The 16957-nt window shown below is 38.1% G+C and overlaps 3 protein-coding genes and 1 long non-coding RNA gene across 6 annotated transcripts in view; 2 read left to right on the top strand and 2 right to left on the bottom strand.

Moving 5' to 3' along the window:
• The window catches only part of LOC127072993 (angiotensin-converting enzyme), a 32597-nt gene that overhangs the window by 9845 nt on the left and 5795 nt on the right, over positions 1-16957 (top strand). For all 3 annotated transcript variants that reach the window (XM_051013952.1, XM_051013951.1, XM_051013949.1), the window contains one exon: positions 13446-13586. In XM_051013952.1, the coding sequence (XP_050869909.1) occupies positions 13446-13586 (141 nt within the window). The remainder of the gene's footprint in view (positions 1-13445; positions 13587-16957) is intronic.
• On the bottom strand, positions 430-4808 carry LOC127073102 (titin-like; the record flags this gene model as incomplete). Its single annotated transcript, XM_051014184.1, has 3 exons — positions 430-1725; positions 3626-4596; positions 4682-4808. Coding segments are annotated over 3 exons (2394 nt in total), but the record flags the coding sequence as incomplete, so codon positions are not given.
• On the top strand, positions 7236-8349 carry LOC127073018 (uncharacterized). The gene is made up of 2 exons (XR_007785646.1): positions 7236-7746; positions 7830-8349. It is a non-coding gene; the product is annotated as an uncharacterized LOC127073018 (long non-coding RNA).
• On the bottom strand, positions 8262-10283 carry LOC127073002 (uncharacterized). Its single transcript, XM_051013973.1, has 2 exons — positions 10160-10283; positions 8262-9846 (listed from the first exon to the last, which is right to left on the bottom strand). The coding sequence occupies exons 1-2, from the start codon at positions 10169-10171 to the stop codon at positions 8728-8730; spliced, it is 1131 nt and encodes a 376-aa protein (XP_050869930.1). The 5' UTR covers positions 10172-10283; the 3' UTR covers positions 8262-8727.

Genomic DNA, 16957 nt, shown 5'->3' with positions numbered 1-16957 from the left:
CTTACGATGGTAGAATAATTTTGATATTCCGTAAATGGTTTGAGGAAATGTAGAAAGAAACTAATTTTATTCAAGTAATTTTCTCATTTATCATAACACGACTTTTTTTTCATGAAGAAACAAGAACAAAATTCGCTTTATTACTTCCTACATGTCGACCTAAATCAAATGTGTAAGAATTACTTACTGGAGAAGGTATATCGCACAGAAAAAAACTTACACTTTTAACGAAATATTGCATCTTTATTCGATACGAGTATAAAGCGCCAACGGAAAATATACGTGCGTCGTTTCTAACAAAGCACGTTAGTCTTTTCGATCTATCTTAAATCTATTGTAAGAGCATGTAAGAGAATACAAAAATCTACGTAGCTTAACACTAAAAAATAATAAATTATTCGATAAATTCATCAAACTACTTACAATTTATCAACTTTGCATGGATATATTCGAATTATCAGGAGCATCGTTCGTTTTTTTATTATCCGTTGAATTGTTCCTGCTCGCGAAAACTTCTGCAGGATGGTATCCATTTCTTTGCCAACCTAATTTAACTGGCCGCGGTACTTGGACCCAATAAGGGAAAGGTTTTGGGACAGGTACAGGTACGCGTGCTTCATCGTAAACCTTGTAAGGCTTATCCACAGGGACTTTAATCGGTATTGGATATGGTTTGGATACTTCCACGGGTACAGGCTTTTCAACGGTATAGGGTTTAGGTTGTGGTACTTTGATCGGTATTGGTACAGGTCTCTCCACTGGTACGGGATAGGGTGCATTTACCGGAACTTTGATTTTAACGGGATAAGGTTTAGCTATTTCAACGGGGTAAGGTCTTTCAACTTCGACGGGATAGGGTCTGGGTACTGGAACGGGGTAGAGTCGATTTACGGTGACCTTGACTGGAACAGCAACCTTTTTTTCGACCTCATAAGGTGTTGGTACTTTTACAGGTACTTTTACTTCGTACGGCACGGTCTTGTCTACCGTATACGGCTGTGGCACCGGTACCTTCACCTCCACCGGTATTTTTCTCTCGACGGTATATGGTTGTGGTACCGGCACCTCGACCTTGTACGGCACGGGTCTTTCGACCTTCACCTCGTAAGGCACCTGCTTCTCTACGTGATACGGTTCCGGTACCTCTACGGGCATATTCACGAACACTTTCACGGGATAGGGTACCTTTTTCTCAACGGTATAGGGTTGAAGTACAGGAACCTTCACTTCGTAGGGCACGTGCTTGTAAACTGTAAATGGAATTTTCTTTTCTACCGTCACTGGTACCGGTATCTTCTTTTCTACCGTGATCGTTTTGACTTTTCCATGTTGATGATCGCCTATCCAATCGTTTCCGAAGCTTCTTTTCCAAGGCTCCTGTCTTCCGACCCAGCTACTTCTGGAATAAGTCCAGTCATCAGTGTCAGTTTCTGTATCGGATTCTGTATCTTCGTCGTCTCCTAAATCGGTATATCGAATACCCGAATATTCGTTACTAGCCCTCTCTCGACTTCCACCTTTTCTAATGCTCGAATACGATTCTCGAACTGTTTTCGATTCCGTAGTCGTGTTCCCACTTTCTAATGCTTTCTCTACTGCCCTTTCAGCCGCCCTTTCAGCAGCTTTCTCTACCGCTAGTTCTGCTGCCCTCTCGAGATCTTCTTTTCGACTAGCCGAAGATGTTAGGGCGATTCCAAGACATAAGAAGGCGATCAGAATTTGTTCCTGTATAATAGCGTTTCGTTAATTAATTACTGTGAATAAGATAAATGTTTAAAAAATTCATATAGAAATGAATGTACCAGATGACTCATGATGAAATGAATCGAATCGATACTAGAGATCAATGTAAACTGAAACCAAATGGTGTGCTATCGGACTATTATTTATACACCGTGAACCACTTTCCCCGGTTAAACCTGCTGGACCTTTATAGTCCGTACAAGCTCGTGTTCATGACAATTATCCACGCCTAAATGGTCATCATTGTTTTTTCATGGGACTTTAATACTCGCAACGTTACCTCCCAAGCGACGAAGGGTAACGGGTCTTTGAAAGTATTCGAAATTCTCTCTACCAATTTCCTCGAGCAATTAACTAGAAGCATGGATCCAGGAAAGAATTAGCTACGTGCGATAAATTGGTGTTACCGAACTATTAATGGAAAACTGTAATTTTAGATAGGATCGAACAAAATCGTATTACGCGTTTAATGCGTAAGGAAGAGATATATAACATTTGTATACGTCGTTCCTCAATATTTTGTAGTTTTATGACGACTTCTTAAAAGTAATAATAATCCTGGCTAACGATAAAAGTATACGAATACTTTCTATGAGTTGTCGTAAAATGGATCGTACATTTTAGTGAAGAACGTCCGGTTTAAATAAAAATACTATCTATTTTTCTTAACGAATATTATTATCATTTATTTTTCTATTCTCTTTCTAATTTTTTCTTTTGAAAAAAAGAAAATATTTTATAAATCATTTCCTCATTGATTCGTTTCACGGCTATCGCACCTTTTGTTCGATGAAATTACAAAACTAGCGCTTTCGCCTTCTGTATAATATTCATTAAGGCATTCTGCAGATTCTCATGTATCAAGTGCAGTGAAACCGAAACCGGTGTAAAAGTTCTATTCGTTATGCCTTTACAAACTCGCGTATAACTTTCTCGCTCGACTAATCCGGTAATATCTCTTAATCGTCTCTGTGTGTCGCGTTACCTCTTTAAGATCTTCTCGACTTTATAAAAAAGAGTGAGAAATACGCGTTAAAATGTTGTTCCTTTCTAGAATTAACTAATGATAATAATTACAATGTCTCTTGTAATGAACTTCGATAAAACGCTATTTACTGCTTCCTAGCTTACCGTACTTTCCTTCCGCTTAAATTTGATGTATCTTACTGAAGCCATCGAGGTGTATCATAATTAATGATATGATAAACGAACTCTTTGTTTTTAATGCGTTTTATTAAAAAGAATGATATGCAAGTAATCGTAGGTTCTCGAAACTGATAGATGGAGAAATTTCTCGAAATTAACGCCATGCTATGTGAGATTAAAGTAAATGTGACTAGAACTAAAAGTTTGGTTACCGCCTGCAGATAACTAATTCATCATTGCTCTATTTAAAAATGTATATAAAAAATAGAGACTGAAATAAAAAAAAAACGATAGGATATTATTTATATAGGATAGGATTCATAAAAAAGAAATTACACAAATTTTTTTATAATTTGTTTATTTAAATTACATAAATAATCTCTTTTCCAACAACCGGTATTAGTCACTACCTAAGGAAACATTAGTGTTTCATAGGGTCCGATAAGATGGCGCCATTTGTGTCTTCTACATCACTAATCCATTAAGCAAGTCAAAGAGCTTATAATTACGATTTTACATTTACAACTAATTAAAAACTTTTCTTTAAGAAGTACTTTCTAGAAACTAACTTTCTACGATCGTACACGATTAACACGATTTTTTATTTACAATAACAAAAATAATTATAAGTTTCAGATAGTCCACGTCATGATATCACAAAGTAGCAATGCCATTTTTTTATGAAAAAAATATAAAAGAGGGAAGTTATATCGCATGAATCATGAAAAATAATTTATGAATATCCTTCTTCGTGAGAATTATAATATTCAGATCTGACTAATTGATGTTCGTTGTCCTCGTCGTGTACTGCTACAGGTACCTCGACTTTAACGGGATAGGGAACGAGCTTAGGAATGGAATAAGGCAAATGCTTAGTCACATGAACTGGGATCGGTCGCTCAACCGGTACCTTCACTGGCACAGCTACTGGCTTTTCCACCGGATAAGGCACCTCCTTTTCGACCGGATAGGGCGCAGGCACCGGCACCTTGACCTTTACCGGTACTGGTTTATCAACCGGTACTGGAATAGGTCTATGAACCTCGACCTTCACCGGAACTGGAACTGGTTTCTCGACTGGATATGGAACTGGTTTATTAACAGGAACCGGATACGGTTTTGGTATTGGTACCGGTATTGGTTTTTCAACTTCAATTTTCACGGGATAACGCACGATTTTTTCAACTGGATAAGGTTGTGGAACGTGTATCGGAACCTTTACAGGGATTGGTATTTTCCGTTCAATTGGAAAGGGATCCGGAACTGGAATTTTAACTTCGTAATGAATCTTCTTTTCTACCGGATAGGGTTCTGGTATATAAACTTTAACAGGGACAGGTCGATCAACCGGTACCTTCACCGGATACGGTACCTCCCTTATCACGGGCACCGGTTTCGGAATTTTCACGGGAACCTTTACATAAATCTTTACGGGATAAGGGATTTGTTTCTCTACTGCATAGGGTTGCGATACTGGTATTTTTACCGGATATGGTATGTTTTTTACCACAGGATATCTTATAATCTTCTCGACAGGATACGGTACGGCGATTTTTTTAATGATTGTGATCGTCTTGTGAACGTTTTCATCTAAGTCGTGTCCCAGAAAATGGCTCTCGTGTGAGTTTTCTTCGGGAACGTGTGACTCCAACGAATAACCATTCTCCTCGCTATGATCCTCTTCGTTATGATCGTCGTATTGTTCGGCTAGAGATAAATGATTTGCTTTTCAATAATTTATTACAATTTGAAATTGTGAACATAAATATGGAATAAGACAAAGTTTACGTACATGGAAGGGCAATAGAATCCTTGTAATCAAAATTATGTGTCGTAGATTCATTGTCTCTGTATTCCGACAATTTCTCCTTCTCCTCCAGATAATTTCGTCTATTCTTGCTTACGAATCTCTGTGGTCGAACATAAATGACTCTTTGCTCGTACCTTTCAACGGGTACATCTTCGTAGACATAGATCTTTTTCTGGTAATTGGATTGAGCTGGAGTACTCGCAGCAGCAGCTACGAAAAACGCCAGGGCTATCGCTGCGTGGCTCTGTCGAAGAACCAAATTGATAAACGATTGGATTTCTGTCACCTCCGTAAACACCAAAATTTCACAATCGCATTAGGAAATCGTCTTGGCACTTAAATCTCGAAAAACGCACCGTACAACCCATTGAGAAAACTTCTTCAAGGCTTCTTTCCGTCCTTCTCTCGCGTCTCCTTGCTCCTCTTTAGATGTATGTAGCTATCTTAAGCCACGAGAAACAATAAAGTAGATCGTTTCTGCGATCTTCCTACGTTATATACCCATACGTCTTCAACGCTGCCGCTGATCCAGAGGCTGCACATGCACCTTCTTCTTGCTCTTAGTTATCTTGCAAGAGGGGAGTAAAACTACTTTCGCGATTTCAAGCCGTTGTACTCTTGATGGAAGCTGTCAAGAGTGAAACTTAGACTCGGAGATAACAAGCTTGGTCGCTCCAAAGAAAAGCACCGGATCGTGGTGCACGAGAGATACGTAGATGATATATCCTGTTTCTATCGACTACTCTTTTTGGTAGACTCTCTTTTTCACGAACCTTTGTTTTCTCGACTCGGCGTAGCATAGTCTTAACGATTATCAAACTTGTTTAGAGAATATATCTCTGTGTAGTCGTATCAATGAAATAACTAATAGAAAAATATAACAAAAGTAATGAGAGAGGAATATAGAGAAAAATATGTTTTTAATACTAATATCAATCCTCTGCTAAGTTTATCTCTAGATATCTCCGTTTTAAATGCACATGTTTCTTTCCAAACCATGGATAATATTTTTCAATATGAAAAAGATCATTTGCATTCCTTCGAACCATTTCACATAGTTTCTCGACAAACAGATAAAAGATAATATCGCCGTTACTATACGTTTCAAATTTTCTTTAGATACGCTGAGCGAATTCTCGTTTCATGCCCGAGCATTTAATGGTGTTATAGACGTAATTAACTGCACGGTACATACACGATCATGATCGTTCACGGCAATTCGATGCCTTCGAATGATAGGAGAACACGCCACGGTGAGAGCACGAAGTATTGACAATTGGCTAGATTCCGCGAGAAGCTTGATTCTCATCATAAGATGAGACTTAATTTTATGAATGGTCAAATTGTATAGTACCATGCGATGCCGTTAAACGCATCTATACTTTCTTAAGATTAAAATATGTAGATAATATGTTTTCCCCTATCGCATTTTTTTAAATATATTGTTTTCTACAGAGTTGAAAAATTTTTATTTTTTTAACAAATTAAAAATACGCAAACTCTAATAATATCTTCTGCATAAAATAATATTCCAAAATACTTCTCTGTCCTGAGTTATTTACGATAATTATATACAATAATTATTTACTTAAATCTCGTTTCTTTAATTAACCAAAAAATAGAAGAAAGTTTAATCAAAATAGAATGTTATTTTTACATTAAAGAAGCTTCCGTAAAAAAGAAATCGTACGTTTAATTCTCACGAAGAAACTCGGTTCTTCGACCTCAACATGTAGGCATGATGTCTCAAAGGCGTAATTTTCTTCACGTTTAATATTATCTCTAACAATGTAAGCCAAGATATCATGATGTACCATATTATCTCGAACTTCACGCATCGTATCTATCTTGTAGTCGATTCTCGACACATACTAGCCGGATATTTAGCAACCAAGCTAAAGGATCAAGGAATATCATTGTTTTTTCCATTATACAACAAGAAACACAGTGCATGCCACGATGAACACAAATTTGATGTTTAGCTATTTGAGTTGCTTTCATTTTTATCACTATCTTTATATTTTAAGTAATATCTTTTCTGTTCTCTTTCGTAGATATTCGGTTTTTAGGATAAATTTCAGAAATATTTTTTCTTTTCATTAATTTTAATTTATGTAAATATTTGGTTTTTATTTGTTTATTAGCAATTAAATAAGAAAAACAGTATTACCAAATCGAGAATTAGCGTCCGTTGAAAAGTAAGAAGCACTTTCTTACCGACGTAAAACGCATTAAGTGATTCTTGTCGTCACCGTGGTAGATCAGTCGGTAAAAGATAACAAACAAAAGATAGATGGAAGTATAATAAAAAATTAACAGTTTCGTTCGATATTTTACACGCTAATTCATTTTCAATGAATCTTTAAATATTTTACTTTTACAAAAATAGACTAGCAAGTACAAGAGAACAAAAGAATAACGAAGGAGAAACAGGTAAAAGTAAAAACTGTGTATCGTAAGTAAATAGAAGGACAAGAGGAAGGAACTAGCCTCTAACGGAAGGATCGTTCGTTTCGTAGCGAAGGGAAGACTTACTTTCTGTCTCGGTGTCGCGTGCGCTAATGGCCGGATTGCATAACACCTCTTCTACGAACAAGTCACTTGTGAATCGAGTGGCAAAGGCAATCAAATCGTCTTGATTCCTCTTGAGCGAAGTGGAGCGAGGACCGATAGACATTTTTCCTTCGATCTTCCTACGTTTTATTGAACGCTCGAGATTGGAATAATAATTACGTATATTTCTACATAAACACGTTTATTTTACATTCATATATAAAAATTTATATTATACGTCCGTGAAACACTTATTTCTTAAGTCCATCGATATTTGTCGTATATACGTTCGAAGTTAACTGAAATTATTACGCTTCCATCGCTTCCATTATACTTATCTTCATTTTCGGTATGAGATTTATTACATAAGCTCGTAAATTATAGAACTCTTTCCAACGTATCATCTCTATTATTATACCAAGTAAAAAGTGGGTCAGAAAGACGCACCGTCTGCAGTCGATAGTCTCAGTACATTTCTCGGAAGCTGAATAAGGGTGAAGAAAATTATGAGATGCATAAAAATGATGGCTGCACAAAGAGTAAGGAGGTGAGAGGGTAATCGTTTATCGATTTTAAGGGAAACAACTTGGCAGAGGCCATCAAGTGGGTCAGCCATCATGTCTCACTCAATTTCGTGACACCGATAGGACCACTTCTCTCAGCGTATATCTACGTACGAACATATCGATGTGTAAGTCTCCTCGAAAGACGAAAGTTTTCATTGGAAAGCTGCACGTACCGTGAAAGAAGGTAACGTCATCGTGGCCTCTTCCTTCTCTCTCTCTCTACACACTTTTCGAATGGCTCTCTTTTATCGTGTGGCAACGTAATAATTTCAAGCATTGATCTTACGTAACGTTACGTTCCCCGATAGAAAATATAAAATTTTGTCATCTTGTCAACATATTCATATAAGTTTTGTAATATTTCAATATTCATCGAACCACTTAAAATAAAACGAAAGGAGATACAGGAATATAGTAGGAAGGAAATAATGAGAGAAAATGAATAATTTTCTGTCACAATTATATTATTTTATATAAAAAAAAAAATACATACATTGCTATCTCGGTATAAAAGTAAGATAAGGGAGAGAACGCGTTTCATTAAAAAGCTCGAGCACCTTAACTAATCTTTTTTTCTCCCTCTCTAGCTTGGCACACGTCGCTGTGCCGCGGGCTCCGGATTTTTCTTTATTCTTTATTAATGCGACCGATCTCGAGGACACGATCGAAATCCGATACAAGCTCGTAACGGATCTCTCTCATCGAGATATCGGATCCAGGTACAAGTGCACGTCGATCGAAGTGCAGCACAACGACGATGACGACGATGACGACGCCAACGACATACCTATCATATACGTAATATACTACGAGAAATGCTGGATATCAGGTTGATTCCTCGTCGTTGTCGTCGTCGATCGTCCTCGACCTAGAAGCCACTAACGATGAGGGAGCTACGCTGTTGATCGATTAATGATGACCATAGTGATATCCATCGCTTCCACCCTCGTAACCACCATAACCACTCTCGTAACCACCATGATGGACTGGTACAGCTACCGGTACCTTTACAGGAACCGGTACTGGTCTCTCAACTGGGTATGGTACCGGTTTTTCGACATGTACGGGGTACGGTCTGTCGACTGGTACCTTGACCGCATATGGTACAGGCTTCTCCACCGGATATGGTACTGGCTTTTCTACCGGATAGGGTTGAGGTACAGGTACTTTCACTGGAACGGCTACGGGCTTCTCAACGGTCACTGGGTAGGGCCTATCGACAGGTACTTTTACGGGGTAGGGCACTGGTTTCTCAACTGGATAAGGTACAGGCTTCTCAATGTGAACTGGATAAGGTTTGGGGACTGGGACGTGGACCGGACGATCGACAGGTACCTTCACTGGGTAGGGTACGAGTTTTTCGACCGGGTAGGGTGCTGGTACATGGACAGGAACCTTGACTGGATAAGGAACGGGCTTCTCAACGGGGTAGGGCTGTGGTACTGGGACCTTTACAGGAACATGCACTTGCTTTTCTACCGGGTAGGGTTGCGGAACCAAGACCTTGACGGGGTAGGGTCTATCTACGGGAACGTGTACCGGGTAGGGAACCTTCTTCTCGACAGGGTAAGGCTGCGGCACGTGAACCGGGACCTTGACGAGAACTTTCACTGGATAAGGCACGTGCTTCTCTACCGGATAGGGTTGTGGTACTGGAACCTTTACAGGGACCGGTACTGGCTTCTCCACCGGATAAGGGACGTGCTTCTCTACGGGATATGGCACGGCTACATTTTTAACTACGGTCACGGTCTTAACATGCTCGTGTCCGTATCCGCCACCGTACCCTCCGCTATATCCGCCATCGTACCCTCCGCTGTATCCGCCACCATATCCATGGCTCAATTCCACACCACCATGTCCAGCCGATCCAACATCGTATCCACCATCGTAGCCATAGCCGTATCCAAGACCAAGAAGGCCGCGCTTCTCTTGCTTCTTCGATGCTACGCTCTTGTCTTCCGCCGCTTTTCCGGCTTCCTCGGCCCAAACGACCGAGGATATGAGAGCGACTACCGCTAAATAGATCTAAAAAATATGGACAAATTCGATTATGTTCGAATCTTCTCGATCGGTGTTTCCGAAAATACCGAGATTTACAATCGTTTCCAGAACGGATGATTGATCGAATGATCGAGACAATTGACAAACAAATTAACGATAAATAACGAATTAGCTTTATCTCGCGAATTATTTTAATCCACCAAATCGATCGTCACTTTCCCGAATGTTTCCGATACTTTCTGAATTAACTTTTGCTTGTTCTTTTCACTGACGCGTTATATTCGGTCTATGCTCTCGCGTTTCTCGAAGGACCGCTTCTCGGATAATCTCGACGTACCAGGATTCTCATTTTGGCTCTCACGATGTTCTGGGTGCGTCCAGGAGTGAACTGGATGCTGATTGCCGTTGGTTCGGGGCCTTATATACACGGCACACTTTCGCCTTCGCAATACGGACCCCGGGCCCAAGAGCACGCCATATACCCCCCACGTTACACCTCTTTGTTCGCTTCGAACGACGACGGTCCCACCACTCCCCTTTGGAACAGACTCGAACGAGGAAACGAGCGAGAGAGTGAGAGCGAGAGAGATAGGGATTGGTCCCCCACACACACACCCGCTCTCTCTTTCTCTTTTAGATTTCGTTCTCTTCGTCATCGTCATCGTCGTTGTCGTCGTGGTCGTCAATATTTTTTTTTTATATTTCGATCTATTAAAAAAAAGTGACGGAAAGAAAGAGAGGGAGAAGAAGGGAGCATTCTTTCGCTTCGATCGGTATTACACTCGTCCAACAAGAACGTTCATCTCGCGCCTCTCTCTTTCTATCGATCGATCTCAGAATTTTCTTCCCTCTTCGTATAAATCGTAGAGCTGTAGTCATCGCACATAAATAGAATCAATGGATCTCGTTACGTGGATATGGTAATTCTTGAGCAATAATACAAGTTCCAGTAAAAGACACTTTCCAGAGGGAAGGAGGTATACATTTGACGATAACAATCAAAAAATTGAAAGCTTTGCACAGATGTCTTTGATCTCACCGATTCGTAGTAAGTACGACGTGTTTGATTCAAAGAATTTTTTACGAAAAAAAAGCGAAAGTCTGGGCTCTGTTGTCAACGTGACTTTTTCCTCTACTTCCTTCCTTCGATCATTCTTTCTTTTCTTCGTTTACTCGCTACAAAAGTATTCGATAATTCGAGCTAACTGTCATATCTTTAAGCAGATGAAATCTTCCCACATTATCCGTTGAATCTGAAAGAAAATTTTCAAAAAGATTGAAGTAATTATCAAAAACAATTAAACATCCAAAAATTGCAAACATTCGATTTTCTTTTGTAAAACTAGTCTAGAGCTAAGTTAATGTTATGTAGGTAGCATTAGCAGTAACCTAAGAAGCAGTTGTACTAACAAAATGTTCAAAGAGAACTTTATTTTTCTCTTAGCTCTCGATCGCATGAAACGAGTCCAACGATCGGCACGAATCGACTCCCACGTCATCAACCATCCTCTCCCTTTCTCTGTCACGGTTTCGTTTTCGTTTCTTCCTTCGTCTAACTCAGACCGCAGATACATAGATACATATATCTACGTATTTCTAGACAGAAGCACGATCCGTTTTCCTATCGTACGCGCTATAGTTACGGCACGTTACGTACCCCGGGACAAGCTCACCTACAATTTATCTCTCTACGATCGCAACTCTACACAAACCATTACTCCCTTTCGTGGGACACGCGGATCGACGAGGCGAGCCTCGCGATCCCCATTTTATTCTCTACCGTGCGAGATATGCTTTTATTTCTTTCTTATATGAGAACGAGAGTTATGAATAAGTCGTATTCGAAAAGGTTCGAGGAAAATTTTTTCTTTATCAGAATTTACCGATATTCTATGATCGCCCCTTTTACGATTATACTACGTAATTACGTAGCAACTATTACTCTATTTGTAGATACTTGTGTATATGCATGCAAAAAACTTATTGGACGATCCAATCCTTTCGCCGTAGAAACTTTAATATGATTAACAGAAGAACCGGAACGGTCCTGCTAATTCCTGCATTCCCATTTACCATTTCATTTCAGCACATTATTTTCCTGTTTAGACGTTCTTCCTTTTCTATTACAAATTTGCCAGCCACGTTAAACGACTTCCGCGTTTAGAATCGTACAACTGGCAAAATTCTCGAACTTTACGCAACCGACTTTCGCAATGTTTACAAGGCGTAAAAAGCAACGATGTAAAATATATATATAACATGTAAAAAATATCAATATAACTCGAGAAACATCCTCCTTAGAGCTGGCAAGCACGCATTTATTTGAAATCGTGAGATCGCTTGAGCACGAAAGAACGTAGACGAATCATCGACGATCCAATAATTTTTCTAGTCGATTTCCAACCGTGAATGGAGCCGGATCATCGATGTAAATGGATGAATCACGGTTCGCCATTCACGACGAAGATCTCGAACTCATTGATGCATGTAAACTCAATCTAATAGTAAGACAAACGAGACAGCTATATTTTCTTTCCCTCGAGGAAATCAAGATCAAATCAAATTCATCGTTTTTACAATACCTCGAGTGCACTCGCCTACATTCTCTTGAGCATGAGCACGTTCGCGAAAGGTCAATCGATAAAAGTTCGAACGATTCTTGATTCTTTTAAATGACATATTTTCGCTCCCTCGGCTTCGTTTTTGATATTATTTGCTATCGTGTATAATTTAAAATGAAAACATGACCGTATCATTTCAAAGTTCACGAAAAAGCGCAAATTATTTATTTTTTTACATGAAAAAGTAATAATGTTGTATGTAGATACAAAAAAAAGAAAACAATAACTAGATTTTAATTTTTTCCAATCAGAACTCAAAATCTTGATTAACTACTTCTATATCCTAATTCTCAAAGAAAGTAAAAGTCAATGAGATTGTGAGCTTGCTCGTTGTCGAAAATTTAGATGCACCGAATGTTAAAGAGGAGGGAAAATAAAGAGAGAAAAAGAAAAAATTAAAATCAGTCGCAGCATATTCGAGCAATAAAATGATCGCTTGCCCATGTAAAATCATGCCTTAACTGTGGAAAGTAGAAACGACATTCGCGATTTCGATCTACCATCATCGCCATTACGTAAAGGTCGCTGCCGATGAGGAATCTCGGTGAAACGCTGATGTCTTCGCGTGCTCGTATTCAGGATGACCCGATCTCACAACACATGTATATAGACACATATAGACACTCTCTTTCTCTCTTGCTATCGTAGAGTCAATCTATTAGAGGAAGATAAGTATCGACGATGGCATCGAATTACTCGACGAAAAGAGACCGAGAACAGAGTGGCCCTGACCTTGGAAACCGTTTTTCAAGGCCCACGAAAACGTTTCAAGTTAGACCATTGGGTCTTAGAATTCATTGACAATTATTGTTTTTATTAAAAACTTCATTATTGCAAAAGTTTTAAAATTGTTTATACATTAAATTTGCAAAAAATAATAATAACATCTATATTTATGTGATCTCATGCTCTTCGTAAGCGATAATATGTTTTCATTCGAAAGTGTTATACTCAAATTGCTTTTTTGTATCCTTCGATACATCGTTTTGTTTATGTTTACAGAAATTTCGTGGCTGGAATCCTTCAGTTCCAAATTTACCGTGCTCTATGTCAAGCTGCGGGTCAAAGATTCCCCGAGGATCCACGAAGACCACTGCATAAATGTGATTTTTATAGGAGTCCCGAAGCTGGAAGACTTCTCGGGTAAGTACGGTTTCATATTCATATTATACGAATAATATAAAAATTCTGATGAAATTGAGAAACGAAATAAGTGGTGAATATTCGCGTGAAAGTACGAAACGAGAAAGATGCCAGACCCGCTTATAAATTAAGAAGCCTCGGTTCTGCTTTCTATTTTTTTTTTCATTTTTTGAAATGTGTTTAAAAAATACATTCTAGATATAGGACAAAATTCTATTACGGTTTCATTCTCAGGCATTTGTTTGAAACGTCACCTAACATATTCACAAAACTTTTTCTTTATGTAATCGAAGTTCTCAGACAAAGCACTATATTATTTATTCCTGTGGAACCGGCAAATTTACATCGAATATTTCCGTACGATGAAGCAATGTTCTTGTTATTATGTGTCTCGATCCCGCGTCGATAAAATTATCTAACGCATTCGTGTAACTCTCCGAGCGGACGAACGAAGAAGAAAGAATATGAATCGTGACAAACAAGACAATGGGCAAAGCGAGAGAAGGGAAACCGGAGAAAGAAACGGTTCAATGATACCGTCTCTTCCATCCCCAACGTCCATTACTTGGAAACTTCGAACCTTCACTGGTTCCTTCTAAGATAGTGGAAAGCGATAAATCGCGGGAACCGCTCGGATTGAGCGCATTTCAGTACGAGGAAAACGAACATTCTCATTTACACGCTCCGCTGCCGTACGCGATCGTGTGACTGTAAATAAAAAAATTAAAAAGGCAGAAAGAAAATAGAAAAAGTCGTTAGACCGAATACCGCTATTTATCGTCAAATCAAAAAATAAATAAAATCAAGATATCTATCACCGATACACTTTCTAACTCTGGTACATTTATTATATAATCAAAATGTTGATATATAATTATTTTTGTAAATTAGATCGTGAATTTCGGTAGAATATTTTTTAAGTAATTCATCTCTTCAAGACAACACGTATCTAAATATCCATAGCATGATCATCTCATTTCCATAAATATTTCTCATCCTCGTTGATCTATTATCCTACCGTAAATCGATTTTTAAAATGTCAGCTATCTGTGAATTTTGCTTGCCTTAATTAGCTAAAGCCACGAAATTATTGGCAGAATCTAGTTTAGCCAACCGTTTTAGCCCGGTCTTGACATTTCAGTTTCATTAAAATTCAAGGTTAAAATTCATTGGATACGACAAACCAGCATTTTGTCCATAAAGAATTTTCTTATTTGGTCATAAACAAACATCCCATCCCCCTGATGACATTTCTTTTGCACATTATTACATATTACAACTAAATCGAACGGCATTCTTTCGATATGACATAAATGAAAAAGACGATTTTTCGAAACGCTTCTAAAATTCGTAAGATTCATAATTTATAAAAGAATAAAAACTCGCTGCTATTCGCTTTAGAGCGAATCTGCTCGATTAATTGATATAAAGTATTAATCATAGGAAATTACGAAATACTTTGAAGGGTAATGTTCTTTTTCTTAATTACTATATTATACATATAGGTAAATGTATACAATTTCTACAAATAACGGGAAGTGAATCAGCCAAGGTTACAGATTGAAAAGTACATAGTGTAAGTATAATCCAATCTATCGAAGAGTCACAATAATCACCGTCAGATCGATCATCGATCAGATCGCCTACTTCGTCGGCAATCTCCGGTATTCGATGTCTATCTGGGTCACCGAGAGGAAAACCTTTATTTCATTTCGCAATTTCGCTGCGGATAGCCAGCAACCCTCGTCCTTCAACTTTTGTCACAACGACGAAGCTATCGAAATGATGGACCGTAGTCCCATCATAACATTTTCTATAGGTGATCTTGTTACATAGCGATATCTTGTACAACGTGGATAAATCAAAGAACGAAATGAAATCGAAGTAATAATATACGAAGAAAGACGTGAAAGTTATACCGAAAATATATATAGCAATCGTTCTGTTAAGTAAGTAAATAATTATAATCATTTATTTATACGATTCATTCTCAACGATAAATCAAAATTGTCATGAAAAGAATATATCTGTTCTTTTTGGAGAAAAAACAAAGACAGACATAAATCAATCGATCATCGATTTAAAAAAAAAAAAAATAGAATAAAGAATAAAGTAAGTGAAATTTGAAAAAAGCTAGATATGGAGAGACGAATCGATCGAATGCCTATATATACTTGTTCCAAAGCATCGCCTTAACTTTCTTTGATCGAAAAACGATCTAGAACTCTCGTCTTACGCGGGATGCAGCTCGCGAAATTACGAAAATAACTCTCGAAAGATCGTCAAAGGAAAAAGAAGAAAAAAGAAGAAAAAAGCTCTATGTGTCGCCATATGTGTAAAACGATCCATGCAAAAGACGAAGAAACTCGAGACATTCGAAAAGAGCGAGAAGGAAAGAGGAAGAGAGAGAGAGAGAGTAGAATGTAAGTGGTTTGTTACAGGTTACACTTCCGTTTTCACTGCGTAAGTAACAGCATGCGCACGAACGCACACGATTTTGTTTCGAGCTACCTCGAGTGGAACGATAAACTCCTCGATACATTGAACGTAATTGTTTTATTTTTTAATTAAACGTTTGTTATCTTCTAATAGGGATCATATGATATTAATATTATATATATGCGAATTCATAAATGTATTTAAAATATATGAATACCAAGAGAAAGAATTAGGTTATAGAATTGTATTAAATCTTGGAAGGAGCTCTTTTGAATTGCAAAAAATATTACAAATCGGTAGAAGCTTTCTCGATGGTAACGGAATGAAAAGATTCGTTCGTAAGATCGATGCTAACAGCACAACGCGACGTAGTAAACACGCATAACGAGCCATGCTCTCAGCATCCCGCATTACGAAATCCTTGCGACGGTAGGAAAGTGTCTGATTTCGCTAGAACATGCGCGCTTGAGCACGAGCGCGAGGCACGAGCGTACTCCTCGTCGAGTACCGGAAATTATGAGATCGACATAAATTAGTTTCACGAAAGAGAGGGGAACCTTCCCGACATACCGAATTCCTTTTTACCAATCGAACAGTTTCCCACGAAGAAAGTTGCCTGTTTTCTTTTTCTTCGTTCCACACAAGAACCGGAAGTCACTTGAGAAGGCATGGACGAATTTATTTTTTTTTCCTTTTTTGTTTGTTTTCAATATTTTAAATCGGATCTTACGATACGTCGTTTTAAAAAGAAATTAAAATTGATAAAGGACTTTTGTATTATTGTCATTTTCTTTACTTTTCAAAAAAGTTTAGAATTCTCCTCTCTAAATAACAAAAAAAGATTTCTTACATAATATCGATTTTTTATCGTTGTTTTATGTAATCGTATATTTCATTTCAAAAGAAAAAAAAAATGATAGATCGTAAAAGCT

This window comes from Vespula vulgaris, chromosome 2 (assembly GCF_905475345.1).
Source record: "Vespula vulgaris chromosome 2, iyVesVulg1.1, whole genome shotgun sequence".
Classification (NCBI taxonomy): domain Eukaryota; kingdom Metazoa; phylum Arthropoda; class Insecta; order Hymenoptera; family Vespidae; genus Vespula; species Vespula vulgaris.
This window is presented reverse-complemented; position numbering and strand designations above follow the sequence as displayed.